Raw genomic sequence first — 16,881 nt, 5'->3', positions numbered from 1 at the left:
CCTGCCTGGCCGCGCGTCTGCGACCAGGTAAAGAGGGCGCTCGGGCCGCCGGCTCCGCCGTCCCCGCCAACTCCCAAGGCTCCTCTTTGCTTCCCGGGCAACAGGGCCGACAACGCGAGGGACGGGCCAGGGCGCGGAATTAGTGTTGTGGTCTCTCTTTCTCTCGGGCCTCTCCTTGCCCACGGGTTCTGAGCGTGTGGGTGGGGGCTCCGGGCTCCCTGCGCGGTAGGGGGAATGGAGCAGCTTCTAGTCGGAGGAGTCAGGCCGTTAGCCGTTGCTTTAAGTGTAATTTTAAGATCTCTTTCATCGCGCTTTACCTTCTTTTCCATCGGCGCTTAGTTTTCCATCCCAGCCCTTCCTGATGGGAGGAAGCAGCTCTGTGCGCATCCTGCTTAACAGTTGCTCCAAAGGGTTTGTTTCGTGTTGGTCCATTTACTTCTGCACGCCATCAGTGTTGCACTTCGGTGTTAAACTTCAGCAAAAAGTTTGCGTCTAACTTGCATGAAAGTTGCTTTGGCTTTAAAAACGTTTACTAATACACGTACTTCCCATCCCAATTCGACCTGACTTGGGGATTAGGCGACTTGTTTCCCCCCTCCGTTTATTTTTAATGCCAGGATCCCTTAATGCCACCGTCCCATTCCTGTCCTAAGTTCTTGAATGTCAAGGAAATGCCAGCATTTAATAATATATCTTGTGCTAAATTATTGATCAAGAAGCTACAATGCTTTTTCTAAGCTTATCTATAGAAAGTGTTTCAAGGATAAAAATGCAAAAGCTGGTAAGAACTAATGATGTGACAAATTTGAAATATGTAAACACGATCATTTAAATATTGTGAAAATAAATTCTTTGTTATAAATACAACCACGTGATTTGCTGTCATATTTATTTATTTATAAAATATATTTTTATTGATTTCAGAGAGGAAGGGAGAGGGAGAGAGAAACATCAATGATGAGAGAGAATCGTTGATTGGCTGCCTCCTACAGGCCCCAGTGGGAATGAAACAGGTAACCCGGTCATGTGTCCTTGACGGGAATTGAACTCAGGACCCTTCAGTCCACAAGCTGAGTCTCTACCCACTGAGCCAAAGCAGCTAGGGCTGCTGCCATATTTAATAAAGCATTAAGCTATGTGAGTTTTGTTTTTTTTAATTGCCTGGTGGGAAATACACACTACTCAGGATTGCCTTAAGCATGCTCAGTATTTGAAATTGTGTTTGAGTTCTACCTGAAGGCATCATTTTAATAGGTCTCACTTCAACAATAAGTCTGAAAAAAATCAGATTTGAAAATCATTTTATCAGCTCATTTATATATTTACTAGTATTCATACTTCTAGTTGTATGCTTTAAACAGAGTTCAAACTTCTGTAGTAGTGGGCCTGTCCAGTTGTTTTTGGGTTTTTTTTAAACCTGTGTTTAAATATGTAGCTTCTGTATGACCTGTGATTTGAAATTAGAATAACTACTGTGTATCCAGTTGGCTTTTATAACAACAATTTACCAGAACTTGAAACTCCACATTCTGAGGCTAGTCAACTAAAACATCTGTAGTATACACCTAGTTCTCTAGTGTATATTCTTTTTATCTTCAAGTTCAAAATAGCCGCCTCAATTCTTTTATGATTAGTAAGTACTTAAAATGCAAAGAGTGAAACCATTTAGATCATAACCAGCTGTAGAAATTTAGTAATTTGATTTCAGGCTTGCTGATGTTTCTAACATGCTAGCATTTCATGCTGTGAATCCCTATTAATTATGAGGTCAGGCTTAGCTAGAGGCATTATGATTCTCTGGCAACAGGTGATTCCCTGATTTTCTGGGGGGAAGATGACACACTTCCTCTATGGCTAAATTTACAGTAAGCTTTTTTTCCTTTTAAGCATTTTTTTATTCACTTCTAGCCCAGATAAGAAAACACATAATTTTAATTACAGGATTTTGTTTTCTAGAACTTAACTGTAGGCATCCCCACATTACAAAGTACAATGAGCACTGAAAGAGTTCAGACTTTTTTTCTTTTAACTTTTAATATTTTGGGTAATTAGCTGCTGCTGATCTCTGTAGGGGCAAGTTGTTTGTTTTTTAAGTCTATATTACTGTAAGAAAATAGGGGTGACATTTGCAACCAAATAGTGCTATTTTGTGCAATGTAGAAAACACAAGTTAAGTTCCTATATCCATAATGTTGACCATTTGATGTAGTGGAGAATTTAAATGGCTTTAAATTTAAGTTTTAATTTCTAAGAAAGTAGAGTTTGAATTTTTTTCATACTTGTAAACTGTGATGAGCTATTTTGTACAATATAAGCAGTTAATGTGAACTTAGGGTATCACTTATATTCTATTGTGTGACTTCCTAGATATCAACCTCATTAACTAATAGGTTTTTTTCAATATTTGGGGTAAGGGGGTACCTTTTCAGTTCAACACGGACCCCTTTACCTTTCCTGAGAAGAAGTTTGAAATTAGAAAGCATAACTTGAGCTTGCCCATCAAAATTTGTGTATTTTAATAGTGTCAATGGATAAGGAATTTGGTGATAAATTATAAAATAATAATAATAGCTAATATTTACTTAGGAACTTACTATTATAAATAGGCGTTACTCTGTTTTCACAACACACTATGTGGTAAGTGTTATACTTATTGTCCCCATTTTATAAATGAGGAAACTAAGGTACAGAAAAGTTTTACATTGTTTTTAAATAACAAGACCAGAATTTACTAACCCTGGTTAATCAACTCCAGACTCTAGACCAGTGGTTCTCAACCTTCTGGCCCTTTAAATACAGTTCCTCATGTTGTGAACCAACCATAAAATTATTTTCGTTGCTACTTCATAACTGTAATGTTGCTACTGTTATGAATCGTAATGTAAATATCTGATATGCAGGGTGGTCTTAGGCTACCCCTGTGAAAAGGTCGTTTTACTGCCAAAGGGGTCGCGACCCACAGGTTGAGAACTGCTGCTCCAGACTCTTATCCATTCTTTATAATTATTGGTGCATAAATATTCTACTTACTAAGTCAGTATGTAAAATCTAGATTCCTATTTCTCTTGCCTGAAAACATACATAAAATCTTTTATGCTTTTTTAAAAACCCTCACCTGAGGATATGCTTTTATTGATTTTTGAGAGAGACCAGTGTGAGAGTGAAACATTGATTGGTTGCCTCCCAGAGGTTCCCCAACTGGGGATCAAACGTGAAATATGTGCCCTGACTGGGAATCGAACCCACAACCCTGTGGAGAGGACGACCATGCTCCAACCAACAGCCACACCAGCCAGAGCTATGCTTTATTCATTTATATGTTTGGATAGATCCTAGTTATTCTTTTTTTTCCAGTTCAGCTCACAGAGGTGATCTTATTTCTTGATTTTAACATATATAGATGGCTTTTAAGATAGATGCATTCATTTGGAAGAGAGAGAATGGTGTCAAGAAGAATGGGGTTAATGTATCAAGACTAACGTTTTTTCTTTTTTTAAGACTAAAGTTCTTAATAGTACTCTCATTACAGTGATTACTGATAGTCATTTGTGTATGTACATTCATTTTTTGAACTAAATTTTGAGTACTGTTTATTTAAGCATTGGAGATGTTATGTCAGGTAATCATAATAATAAAAGGCCAAGAGGCGTCACAACCAAAACCCAAATGACTGGTCCCTGCGAAGTGCATAGCACACCTCTTGGTCCCTCCCCTACGGCGCACAAGCTCGGATCTCAGCAAGGCTGGTGGCACTGGCGGGTGGGTGGGGCTTCGCGATTTCCGGTGCTGGGCCTCTAGTAAAGAGGTTAGTGAGTGATTGCAGTGCTTTTTCATTTTAGGTTGTCAGGAAAGGCTGCTCTGAGTTAATATTATAATGAAATGAAGGAGCAAACCATGTGAATATCTTGAAGAAGAGCATTCTAGGTAGAGGGAACAGCAGATACAAAGATGTTCATGTCTGAGCGTTGTTCCTGGCATCTTCCAAGAAGAGTAAGGAGAACTAGCTTTAGAGGGGTGAACAAGAGGGCAGAGGGGTAGGAGATGAGGTCAGAAAAGAAGGAGAACTAGGGTCACATTAGGCCCTATAAAGGCCATGTTAGGAACTTGGAGTTTACCGGGGGTGGTTGTGAGCAGGGGACGTAATCTAATCTAAGTTTTTGAAGGATCAGCCTGATTATTGTTGGAGCACTTACTGTTTATGGAGAGTGGAGGAAATAGTTATAGGCTTTTGTAGAGCTGATGATGACTTAGATTACAGTGATAGTAGTAAGGGTGCTGAGAAGTTGAATTTAGCATAGATTTCAAAGGTAGAAATAGTAGGTTATGAGAGGGAATAAAGGCGTTGAGTTATGAGCCTGAGCATCTGGGTGAAGGGTTTTCCATCTTACCAAGAAGAGGACTAGACTACTAAGAAGAGGTTTAGAAAAATGCCCAAGTTGAGATGTCAGGTAGGATACAGGAACCTGAAGTTCAGGGGAAAGGATATAGGTGAGAAATAAAGGAATTACAGATATTTAAACTTCTGGCACTGGAGATCACCTATAACAGGCCTGTTATATTGTGAGTTGTTGGCCCATTAATGGGTCTTGAAATCAATTCAGTGAGTACTAACCAGAACTAAAAAAACAATAAGAAACACAGAGTAAAAATTATTAGCCATCTCCCACAAAGGAGATTTCTTCATAACTATTTTATTTCACTTTTATTCAGTGTATAATGAATTGCATTATAAAATGTATTTCTCATTGTGTGGCCTGACCAAATGTTTGAAAGCCAGTACTCAAAGGAGTGAACGTAGTTTGAGAATAGGGCAAAGCATTAAGCCAAGGGTCCCTCAGAGGTCCAAGGAGTATCCAATGAAGAATCAGGAAGAAACTATCAAAGCACTTAATCCAGTGCGAAGAATAATAAAATACACCTGCCTTTAGAATAGAGGGTTTTTTCAATGATTGCTTAAAATAACATAATTTCTAATGATTTTTACTTTGCTAACGTTGCATATATTACATTCTATTGAGTCAGCTCTGACTCCTGGTGACTGAATGAGTTATGTCCACAGTGTCTTGTTCTCAACAGCCCTGCTCAACTCCTGGAGATTTATGCCTATGGCTTCTCCTATGGAATTAACCCACCTCATATTTGGACTTCCCCTTTTCCTACTTCCCTCTATTCTTCCCACCATTAGTGTCTTTTCTAAAGAATCCGGCCTATGATTATGCCCAAAGTAGGATGGCTTCAGTTTTATTCTTGCCTCCAGTGATGTTTCAGGCTTAATTTGTTCTAGGACCCACTTGTTCATCTTCCCAGAAGTCCAGGATATCTGTATAGAGCTCTCCTCCAATAGCATGTTTCTTTCTATCAGCCTTCTTCACTGTCCAACTTTTACATCTGTACATAGTAATTGGGAATATGAGGGTGTGGATGACCTTAGCCTTGGTCTCTAATGACTCAACTTTGCTCTTGGTGATCTGTCCTAATTCTTCTATTGCTGCCTTCCAAGTCTCAGCATTCTCTTGATTTCTTGGCTGCACTCATTTGAATTATTGATTGAACCAAGGTAAGCAAAATCTTTAACAATTTCAGTTTTCATTGTCTGTTAAAATTGAGTATTCTGTAGTCATAATTTTGGTCTGAATGTTTAAATGCAGTCCTACTTTGACTCTTCTTTCACTTTCATCAGAAGCTGTTTCAAATCATTACTGCTTTCTGTCAGTAGGATGGTGTCATTTACACATCTTAAGTTATAGATATTTCTCCCACCAATTTTCACTCCTTTGAGTCGAGCCCATTTTTTCATATATAGTCTGCATTGAGATTCAACAGGGAGATGAAATGCACCCTGGTCTGACACTGTTGCATATAGGAAACTGAAATGGTTGCTGCAAAAAAATTTCAATATGCTTCAATTTTTGAAATTTGGAGTTTATAAAACAGTGCTATTTACGTTAGAAAAATACCAATTCCTGAATGTTTTCAAATAAGATTCCATTATAGGTTCAATTAAATCTTTTGGATTGATGTATGGTTCTCATTCATGTAATGGAAGTAAAGTGTACTTTCAAGGATTGTGAAGATTAGAAGTAATATCTAAAATTCTCTGTGCTTAGTACATAGTGGGTGGAAAAGAATATGTAGATAATATTATTTAGAATTCTATGTTTATTCATTTATCTATTAAGCTCCTATTAAATTCCAGGCATAGTAATATTTTCTTACTTGAAAACAAATCAACTATTCAATATTTTGTTGCAGTTATATACTTTTTGTTTTTATTATATAACTAGAGGCCTCGTGCACAAAAATTTGTGCACTCGGTGGGGAGGGGGATCCCTCAGCCCAACCTGTGCCCTCTCGCAGTCTGGGACCCCTCGGGAGATAACAACCTGCTGGCTTAGGCCCGCTCCCGGGTGGCAGAGGGCAGGCCCAATCCCTAGGTCGGGCTCAGAGCAGGGCCGATTGGGGGGTTGGGGCACCACCCCCTGTCACACTCGGCAGGGTCGATGGGGAGGTTACGGCACCACTGCCTGTCATGCACAGAGCAGGGCCAATCAGGGGCTTGGGGCGCTGCCCCCTGTCATGCACAGAGTAGGGCGGATCAGGGGGTTGGGGCGCCTTCCCCTGTCACGAACAGAGCAGGGTGGATAGGGAGGTTGTGGCCCCGCCCCCCTGTCACACACACAGCTGCAGGAAGATCAGGGGGTTTGGGCGCTGCCCCCTGTCACGCTGATCCCGGTGCCGGGCGGCCTCTCGGCTCTGCTGATCCCGGTGCTGGGAGGCATGTTACCCTTTTACTATATAGGATAGAGGCCTGGTGCATGGGTGGGGGCCTGCTGGTTTGTCCTGAAGGGTGTCCTGGATTAGCGTGGGGGTCCCCACTGGGGTGCCTGGCCAGCTTGGATGAGGGGATGATGGCTGTTTGCAGTTGGTCACACACCCTTCAGGGTGGGGGTCCCCACGGGGGTGCCTGGCCAGTCTGGGTGAGGGGCTGAGGGCTGTTTTCATGCTGGCAGGTGACTGAAGCTCCCAACTGCTCCTTTTTTTTCTTTTTCTTTTTTTTATTCTGGGCCAGCTTTAGCTCTGGCTCCAGCTCTGAGGCCTCTGCTGCTGAAAGCAGGTATCTCGTTTGTTTGGATTCTATAATTGAAACACTGTATCAACTCCAGCTCTGAGATCCCAGCTGGCTGAAAGCGGGGTTCTGGGGTTTTGTTTAGCTACTATATTTGTTACAATGTTTGTTAAACTGCAAGCTCAGAGGCCGGCAAGGCAGGCGGGGAACGTTGCAAGCCTCCATCAGTGAAGCAAGTAAGCCTCATGTTCGGTTCAAGCTGCCTGGCTGCTGGCCTCCATCTTGGCTGGCAGTTAATTTGCATATTGCCCTGATTAGCCAATGGGAAGGGTAGTGGATGTACACTAATTACCGTGTTTCTCTTTTATTAGATAGGATATACTAGAGGCCCAGTGCACGAAATTCATGCACGGGTAAGGTCTCTAGGCCTGGCCAGCGATCAGGGCTGATCTGTGGGGCAACTGGCAGGGTGATCGGGGGGCCCTTCTGGCACCTGCCTTGGCCAGCCTGGCACCACCCACTCGCTGGCCTTGCTTCCCGCCACCGGTTGCCTCCATCTGCGGGGTGACTGGCGGGGCAATGGGAGGACCCCTGCTCACACCTGTCTTGGCTTGCCTGTGGGCTGGGGGCAGCTCCTGCATTGAGCGTCTGCCCCCTGGTGGTCAGTGTGTGTCATAATGACCAGTTGGTCAATTTGTGTATTAGGCTTTTATTATATAGGATACCTTATCTATTATGTAATATTTAGTTGCTATAGATCCAGACTTGATTTTTAAGCATAAAAGTTTAAGACATTTTTTTTGCTTCTGGAGAAATGTGCTTATTTTCAATATTTTTCTCTCTCTCTCTTTCTCCCTCTCTCTCTCTCTCATTTATGTTAGATAAGAAAACACATATAAAACTCATTTCCCTTTTCATATGTGAAATGTTTCAATTTATCAACACTAAGATATATTAATTAGAATGAGAATGCAAAAAAGTCTAAATGCCTACAATATCAAAATTATGACTACTTTGTTTAAACTATCTTTGAAGCTTTCCAAGTAATGAAACCAAGGCTTAAGCCTTTTTTTAACTTCTTTATTCCCCCTGCAACATTCTCAAGTGAACTGGCATGTCCAGAGAAGAGATGCACACTCCATCGCTCTGTTCAGCTCCTAAAGTTCATGGTTTTGTGTGCGGCTTTCTCACTTCATTTCAGGAATGTAGTATGGAATAACAAGGGTGCGGTCCCAGAAGCTCTGGGGACCCAGGAGATGATTCTACAGAACCTACCTACCTCTTTAAAGCTCATGACACAAAATTAATGAACAAAGGAATTTTCTAGCTAGACATGGAGAAGGAAAAGAAGAGTTTCTTTGCCTATGGTATTTGCAAGCTTCAAGCATGTTGAAAAATTAAAGGCACAGTACAAGCCCAAAACATAAAATTTTTACAAGTTTGTTAATACTTAGTATTTATTTTAGGAATTACATTAGTACTTTAGGAGGAGAAATTGCCCAAGGAGAGTAATTTTTTTAACTCCAAGATAATTAAGTAACATTTTAATCCCCTAGGAAGAAAACATCAACATCTGTATTGGGAAAAATAAATTTTGTTAAGACTCAATAGTACTTTGCATTTTCTCTCAGGCATCTCATTAATTTTTGATATTTCCATGGGTAGATTATTACTATTCTATCTCATTGACATTTAGCATTTATAAGTGCTTATGGAGAGAATAGTTTATATAAACAGGTAAAAGTCTGTTCTCAAGGTTCTTTTGTGCCTTAGAATTGGCAAATATACATGAACCTTAATTTTTAAAAAAATTTCTACGTTTTCTAAATCAAAAACTATAACATAGCACAACATTGCTTTCCAGATTTTGTTTGTTTAAGTGTTAGGACTGGTCTCATAATTACTGTTTCCTAGATTCCTGGGCAAATGAAATCCATCATGTTTTATTTCAAATCTGGTTCTTGAAGCACTTAGGGACCTTTTTTAAAAAATATATTTTTATTGTTGATAGTATTACAGATATCACCTCCCATTTTCTCTGCCTATACCCCCCTCCTCAGTCCCCATCCCCCCACCCTATGCACTTAGGGATCTTCTTTATAGTAACCCACTGTCAGAAGAAGTTAAGAGGATTGGCAAATTAGTCAACAATAGATTTGCAGGGACAAATTCCTCAGAGACTGTCCATTTCCAAAAGAAAATGGTTTTTTTTTTTTTTTTGCCTGTGGGCTTTAATACTCTTTTTTATATAAATCAGCTCTAGGTTTTAAAAAAAAGTAATTAAGCTCAGGGAAAAATGGTTTCCATGGGCTAAAAAGTAGTTGCTTTTAAATTGCATGAAATAATTTTTCTCGTCTAAATAACCTTTTAAAGAAGTAGCAAACCATGGTGCATATGTGTTATGTTTTAATAAAAGAAATATAAAACAGTATTAGAGATTATTTGCATTATTAAGTGGTTTTCTGAAACAGTATCTTAGTAACTATATACATTTGTTATAATGGGTTATTATTTCTTTATTAAAAACGTTGAGAACCAAAAGCTTAAAGAGTATTTAACTATTCTGCTTTTGATTTTAAAAAACGGAAGTTAGAACATTAAAGGAAATTTATTATGTTGAAGGTTTCTTAAAATTTAGGGTATGCTAATATTTCCAATACACTCAACAGAGGTGCCTGTGTACTTTTTAAGGGCTTTTAAAATAAATTTTCCTCTAATACCATCTTCCTATTACTACATGCTTCCATGGTGAATGCTTTCAAAGAGTGCCATCTAGTGTTAATTTTTGAATTGTGATTTATGGACAAGAGCAGGAGGAATTTTAGACCCAGGAATGTGTAAATCAAACAAAAAGTTACAATTGACAAAAGTCTTAAGGACTATGACTTGAAAATACCACAATAATTAGACCTCAAAATTGTGTATGTTTGCATCTTTAAAATAGCGAGTGTGTAGATTCATCCATGCATTCATTCAATATTTCTTGATTCCATATATAATATATAAAGTTGGGCCCTGTTTTAGGCATAGGAGTGAACAAAACAAAATTTCTAGTCATGGAACATTTTAGTTTGGACAGACAAAATAAATATAAGGTGTTCCCCAAAATGTTTACACACACTTAATAATTCTAAAGGCAGTGTTTATTAAAATACATTTCATTTTCAAAATTGAGCTATTAGCTATTATAGTGTGCATACATTTTGGGGGGACACTCTAGATAGCATGTTGCAACAGTGATGAGAGCTATGAAGAAAAGCATAGAAGGATAGAAGGCTTTATTTTTTTCAGCGAGGGTGGGTGTTGGGGTTCCAGATTTAAATATACTGGTAGTAGCCAGGAAAGATCTCAGAAGTTCATTTTTGAGTGTCTGAAGATGAGGGAGTGTTCCAGGCACTGGAATCATCAAGTGTAAAGGCCTTGAGGTGGGAATGTACCTAATATCTAACAAGGCACTTTGGCTGAAGCGGTGAGCAATGGGGAGAGTTGCTATGAACTCAGAGACAAAAAAAGAGGATTAGATCAAAGAGATCTTTGTACACCATTCTAGAAACTTTGCCTTTTCTCTAAGATAGGAAGGTATTGGAGGGTTTGAGCAGAGTAGTGACATAATCTTTATTTTTGACAGGATCACTTTGGCTGCTATGTTGAGAAGAGACGAGAGGGGGAGGTAGGATGGGAAGCAATGTTAGGAAGCAAATGCTATAATTAAGAAGAGGGGTGATGGATTAGTTGGGAATTTCATATTTTCCATTCTATTCATGTCTTGTCCTCACCTGTAATGAAACCTCAAAATACTTGATGGGGAGGGCTCTATCGCAAAACACCTGAGTATGCTAATTTTATTTATTTATTTGCTTGTTAATCCTCACCTGAGGATACTTTTTCCATTGATTTTTCTTGAGAGAGTAGAAGTGAGGGGAAGAGACAGAGAGAAAGAAACAGGGATATGAAAGAGACACATTGATTGGTTGCCTCCCACACAGTCTCTGGCAGGGGCCAGAATGAGCCTGCAACTAAGGCATGTGCCCCCGACCAACCAGGAATCGGGAACTGGAATTGAACCTGGAACCCTTTAGTTCACTGGACGATGCTCTAACCACTTAGCACCAGCCAAGCCGAGTTTGCTCATTTTAAAGGAGCTCGGTATAAAATCATCCCAAAGATTAGTTAATTGCACAGGTGGAAATCTTTGTTTTGGAAGCCATTTATTCAATCCAGGAACAAATTCATGTAGTACGTTATCTATCACAAATCCTTGCTGATTTTTAGAACATGCTTTAAAAATTTCATCTTTTAGCTTCTAAATTATTATATTCTAAGGCCTATAACCACTTCCATTTATGCTTCAGGTGAACCAATGAAAGAAGAAAATGAAAGGCATTAAGAAAAGTCTTACAGAAGAATATCTGTACCTGGACTTTTCTCACCAAATAGAAGGATGCATTTTTCCACTTCATACATCTGTAACTTTATTTTTGTTATCATACTGTGACTGCAAAATCTTTAAAGTTTACTTAGTACTCACAAGAGAAAGTACAGATGTTTCACTACTTAAAAATGTACTGTCACAGGATGTCGAAGTACAGATTATTTCAAAGCAAGAGCTTCCACCGATAGTCCAGAATTGCTGCTTGCCTGCAGTGGTAGAAAGACCAGACAATTTCTGTAGAGCAGGACTTGCTGTTGTGCTGAGACACATAATCCAGAAATCATATGAAGCAGACCCCTCGAAGAAGGAAGTTTTGGAACTTCTGGGTTTTAAAAAGACTTGCTTGAAAGCCTGTGCTGAGGTAAGTGTAATGTCTCTCTTCTGTTATTAAGGCCATATAGTGATGACACATTCACTTAGACATTTAACTTTCTACTGGAAAGTAGAACTTCATTTCCTTAAAAAAAAACCTACACTAACCAAAGAAATCAAGTAGCCCATCACATATGCCAATAATTCAGTGCAGTATTAAAAAAATAATGAATTTAAGATTTAATGAATGAGGCTTGGAGATATTATTTTAGAGCATTACTTCTTTTTTCTTAATCTTTTAATTACATTGAGGATTTTTAAAGGGAACTTTTACATATGAAACAGGAGTTTAAGTAGCAATTGCTTTGGGAACCCACCTTTTTTTGGGTGGTGGTATACTGTAAAAGCTTTGGGAAGTAAGGATTTATTTAGTAAGAGGATACAGGTGGAGGGCATATATTCCAGATACATGAATGCTAAACCTCCAGTGGTTTGATGTTATCACTTCTGAAGTACTATAAATATGTCATCAGATAGCATAATAGCCTAGCCCAGGAATGGTTCTCATCAAGACTGATTCGCTAAACCAGCTTTATTTCCCAATAAAAAGTTATTTTATTTTCCTTCAAGCTATGTTGAAAAGAAAGAATTATTTCATTTCTTGTTTTGTTTTGTAGGTTAGTCAGTGGACCAGGCTTTGTGAACTCACCATCCCGTTAGCAATTGAGAATTTTCTCAAAGAATCCTCCGACCGGCGCCCCAGCATCCCCGCAGAAATACTGCAGCTGGAGCAGAAGCTCAGCGAGCCCGTCAGAGTGCACAACGATGACAAGCTCCGGCGGCAGAAGCTGAAGCAGCAGAAGGCTGCCGGAGTGGGGCCTTCCGCTGTCAAGGGAAAAACGAAGAGCAAGGCCCAGAGACAGGACACATCTGATGAGTTGGCCCCTTCGTCCGAGAGCCTGGAACTGAAAGTGGCATTCTCAAAGCTCACCGTACAGGAAGGACCAGCTGCCACCCCCAGGGAACCGGCCCACATAAGAAAAGCAAAGGCCTCCGACCTTCCCCCTCTGGAGCATGTGTTTGCGGAAGGCCTTTACTTCACTCTGACAGACATCGTGCTCTTGCCCTGTGTCCATCACTTTTTGGTAAGATTGATCTGGAGTGGGTACATTACTGTGAGTTTCAGTGTATAAAATTGCTTAAGTTCGAATCCCAATTCCACTTATTATCGTTATGCTCCTGGGCAAATTATTAATATCTGCCTCCATTTTCTTATCTGTAAAATAGGGCTAATATAATAATAGTACCTATCTAATAGGACGAGTGTGAGGAATAAATGATAACTTGTATAAATTGTGGACAACAGTGTAAGCTCTCAATAAGTATAATTATGACTTTAAATTTTGAGTTGTTAAAATGTTATCAATTAATTGTTATGATAAGTAATTTCAAATTGCTATTGTGATTCTCTTCTAATACTAGAGGTTCCACTGTTCAAGCACCTAAAATTCTTGTCAGCTAGCCTGGCCTGCATTGCTTAGTGGTTGAATGTCAACCTATGAACCAGGAGGTCGAGGTTCAATTCCCGGTCAGGGCACGTGCCTGGGTTGCGGGCTCTTTCTCTAGTGTGGGGCCTGTAGGAGGCAGCCAATCAATGATTCTCTCTCATCATTGATGTTTCTCTCTCCCTCCCTCTCCCTTCCTCTCTGAAATCAATAAAAATATACTTTAAAAAAATAAATTAAAAAAATAATAAAAGTCTTGTCAGCTATATTTTATAATTTGCTCGGGTCCAACCCAGCAGCTCCAGGGGTTCCCAAAGGTGTAGACGGAGTCGGCGAAGAAGGAATGACACAGAGACAGCGTTCAGTTGATCAGCAACCTAGCCAGGATCTCTAGCCAAGTTCTGGTCAGGATCTCCAGCCAGGTTCTGTGTCCATGTTCTCTCGCTAGGTTCTCCAGCCAGGTTCTGTAGCCATGTTCCCTCGCTAGGTTCTCCAGCCAGGTTCAGTCACCAGGTTCTAGTCTGGTTCTCTTGCCATGTTCTATCCAGGCTCTGTAGCCAGGTTCTCTCGCTAGGCTCTGTCTCTAGGTTCTGTTTCCTGTTGTCTTGTTACATCTGTATTTATACCAGTTGATTCCAATCCTATCCATATCTATTCACTTAGTTAAGGGGTTTTATTCCCTCCCTAACTTCAGGGGAAAATCCCTACCTGGGGAAACAACCTTTCTCGGAGAGGTGACCTTGGTTAAAACACATAGCACCAAGAAGGTGAGCAAACATATTAAGAACAGTATGCCATATACACCAGGTCCCTTGAAACATATGCTGTGCAGATGTTTCTTTCCTGCAGCGACTGTGTCAAGCAGCAAGGATGGACCGGCTTCCGGGAATAATTAAGTTGTCACTTAAAACACTAATTTAATTATGTTGTTATTAAATCAAAAATATTTTATCCTCATCCATATGCCTCCCTGTTGACCATAAAATTACATGGAAAGTTTTCTTTCCTACTAGGGGCATGGAGATGTATACATTCCTCCACTCTCCATTCCCTCCCTGTATGGAAAAAAAATGATAAGGTGAAAATAACATCAGAGTGAACATGGGAAGCTGTATCTCTCTGCAGCTTTCCAGTTGGTTTTCAAGAGCTGCATTTTTCTTGCTTTGAAGTATTTCACCTTTTCCCTACTAAGGAATCAGGTACCAGATTTCATTCTCATTATATATTACCAATACTTCAGGTATCTCTACTGACATGAGAAAAGACTTCTGAGGAAAATCTATATATTTGGAGGCCAGAGCTTTACTAAGGTGGTATTAATCAATTGGCATTTTCTTAAAGAACATTTTTCTTCAAAATGAAAATAGAATAAGATTATAAACCAAAATAACTTCAGAATTAAAGGATATTAAAAGTTTCAGGAATTGTTTAGGTGTTGATTAGTATTTTAAAGGTCATACATATTCATATTGTCCATTGAGATGGGTAAGGAAAAAGATCATCTGTTTTTGTTCCTTGTCAATGTAAATTCTCTTATGACTGACTTCTCCCCTCTATTACCAACTTCAGTCATTAGAGCAGTCACTTGTTATATGTTATGAAATACTGTTGATGGTCTGCTTGAATAACTACAGTTGCTTCTAATGTCATAAATAAGTTGAATCAAAGTGGCACATCCATGAATTCATTTGAAACATTTATTGAAAGTCTACTACTATAGGCACTAGGAATATCGTGATGAACAAGACAAATAAGGTCCAGCCCTCTTGGAGTTAATATTCTAGTAGGATAAGATAGAAATGAACACGTAAACAAAAAAATAATACATCCTATATAATAAAGAGGTTATATGCAAATGGTCATTATGTCCTGAAGTGAAACGACCTATCAACAGGAGGGCGGGGCAGTGTAAGGATTGATCAGCAGGAGGGCCGGGCAGCGAGGTATGTGCGAAGGAGAGCTACCAGCTGAGCTACAAGTGAGGTGGCCAGCGGAGGCAAGCAGCAGCGAGCTACTCAGGCAAGGATTCATGCGCAGGGCCACTAGTATTTAAATAATGTAATTGCTACAAAGAAAATAAAACAAGGTGATAGAGAAGATGAGTACTTGCTTTCAAACTCAACAAAACATAAAAAATTGGATTCACCTGCATGAAGGTAATTTTAGATCATTATCCAGACATCCATCTTCAGCTAGTTTGCATTTGATTTTAGCTTAATTTAAATACTATTTACCTGATTAGGGTCAATTGAGGTTGAAGTATTACTAATTGAGAGGGTTTTTTTCCTCCTCTTTAATCAGGCAGTACATCTACTAACTACCCCTGCGTCAATCTACCTAATACTACAGAGAGAAACTTGTTTTCATCTCAATTTTAAATAGGGGGAAACTTGTACACTCAGCCTTTTCTATTACATGTATCCTATGATTAAATTCTTCTCTTGCCATTTCTATGTAAACTAATTCTTAAAATATTTTCTTTTGTTTGCTTGTAATTTTCTTGGATCTGTACCTTTTCTTTTAGGAATTAATCTTTCTTTGCCAAAGCCTTGATGTTATTTCAGTTATATTTATTTTCCTCTTTTAAGTCATCTTGGATTATGAAGCAGTCATTTTAGTTCAGACAGTGGCTATGATGCTGAATCTATGCGCTTGCATTAACACACATTGAAGTGATGGAGTAGCAGTCCTAAAAATCACGATCAAATTCATGATTAGGAAGCAAGGTCAAGTTACCATGTTTGGATCAGAAACAGAAAGCTGAATCTTAAGCCGTGATATTTGGTCACAGAAATAGGCCAAGAATACAAAAGAGCAGTATTTTCTTACCCTGCTTATTACATTGTTCACCTAAGCATTTGTACATTATGATATGTTTTGACAGAGTAGACATAACTAAAAATGATACGAAAGAAGTACAAAATGTTTTATATAAGTGATTGGAAAATAATGCAGAGAAGGAGATATTTTGGATAGATGTAGCATTTTGCTTCTCTTTTTGTGCAAACAAATTTTTCTGCCCCTATTACAAAGCCACTAGAGTTTCATTTTGTACTTTTGGTAGTACAATTTTCACTATTGTCTTAAGAATGAATTCTCTTGTTTTCTTGTCCTTAATTAACTCTGTGATATTTATGATGGCTTTGATCATATCAGCCAGGTAAATTTTTAAAATACCTTTTGTTAGGAGCAAATTTAATTTTCATTTCATACATTTTTCACTAGCCACTTCCTTAAATACATCTTGTATTTAACGAATGTGGTGCAGTGCCTCTTCAACCGTCTGGATGTTGCAGAGCAGCCTGGCATGCTGATTAAATGGAATGGATGGTCTGCCACACAGAGTAAAACTCCTCAATTTCTTTTAAACATGAATAATCCTATCTAATAAAAGAGAAACATGGTAATTGGCATACTACTGCTACCCTTCCCATTGGCTAATCAGGGCGATATGCAAATTAACTGCCAGCCAAGATGGCGGCCGGCAGCCAGGCAGCTTAAACTGAACATGAGGCTTGCTTGCTTCAGTGACAGAGGAAACCAACATTCCCCGCCTGCCTTGCCGG

At 39.2% G+C, this 16,881-nt stretch overlaps 1 protein-coding gene across 2 annotated transcripts in view; it reads left to right on the top strand.

Annotated features, from left to right (window-relative positions):
• Window positions 1-16,881, top strand: part of GSTCD (glutathione S-transferase C-terminal domain containing) — a 131,065-nt gene continuing 114,184 nt past the window's right edge. Inside the window, exons 1-3 of one of the 2 annotated variants that reach the window (XM_006778902.2) lie at window positions 1-27; window positions 11,419-11,859; window positions 12,488-12,955. In XM_006778902.2, the coding sequence (XP_006778965.1) occupies window positions 11,440-11,859; window positions 12,488-12,955 (888 nt within the window). In that variant the 5' untranslated portion in view covers window positions 1-27; window positions 11,419-11,439. Of the gene's footprint in view, window positions 28-5,534; window positions 5,558-11,418; window positions 11,860-12,487; window positions 12,956-16,881 lie in introns of those variants that run through there. The other variant, XM_015558094.1, reaches the window with a different exon arrangement.

The sequence above is a fragment of the Myotis davidii genome, unplaced genomic scaffold (assembly GCF_000327345.1).
Source record: "Myotis davidii unplaced genomic scaffold, ASM32734v1 scaffold967, whole genome shotgun sequence".
NCBI classification, from domain to species: Eukaryota; Metazoa; Chordata; class Mammalia; order Chiroptera; family Vespertilionidae; genus Myotis; species Myotis davidii.
This window is presented reverse-complemented; position numbering and strand designations above follow the sequence as displayed.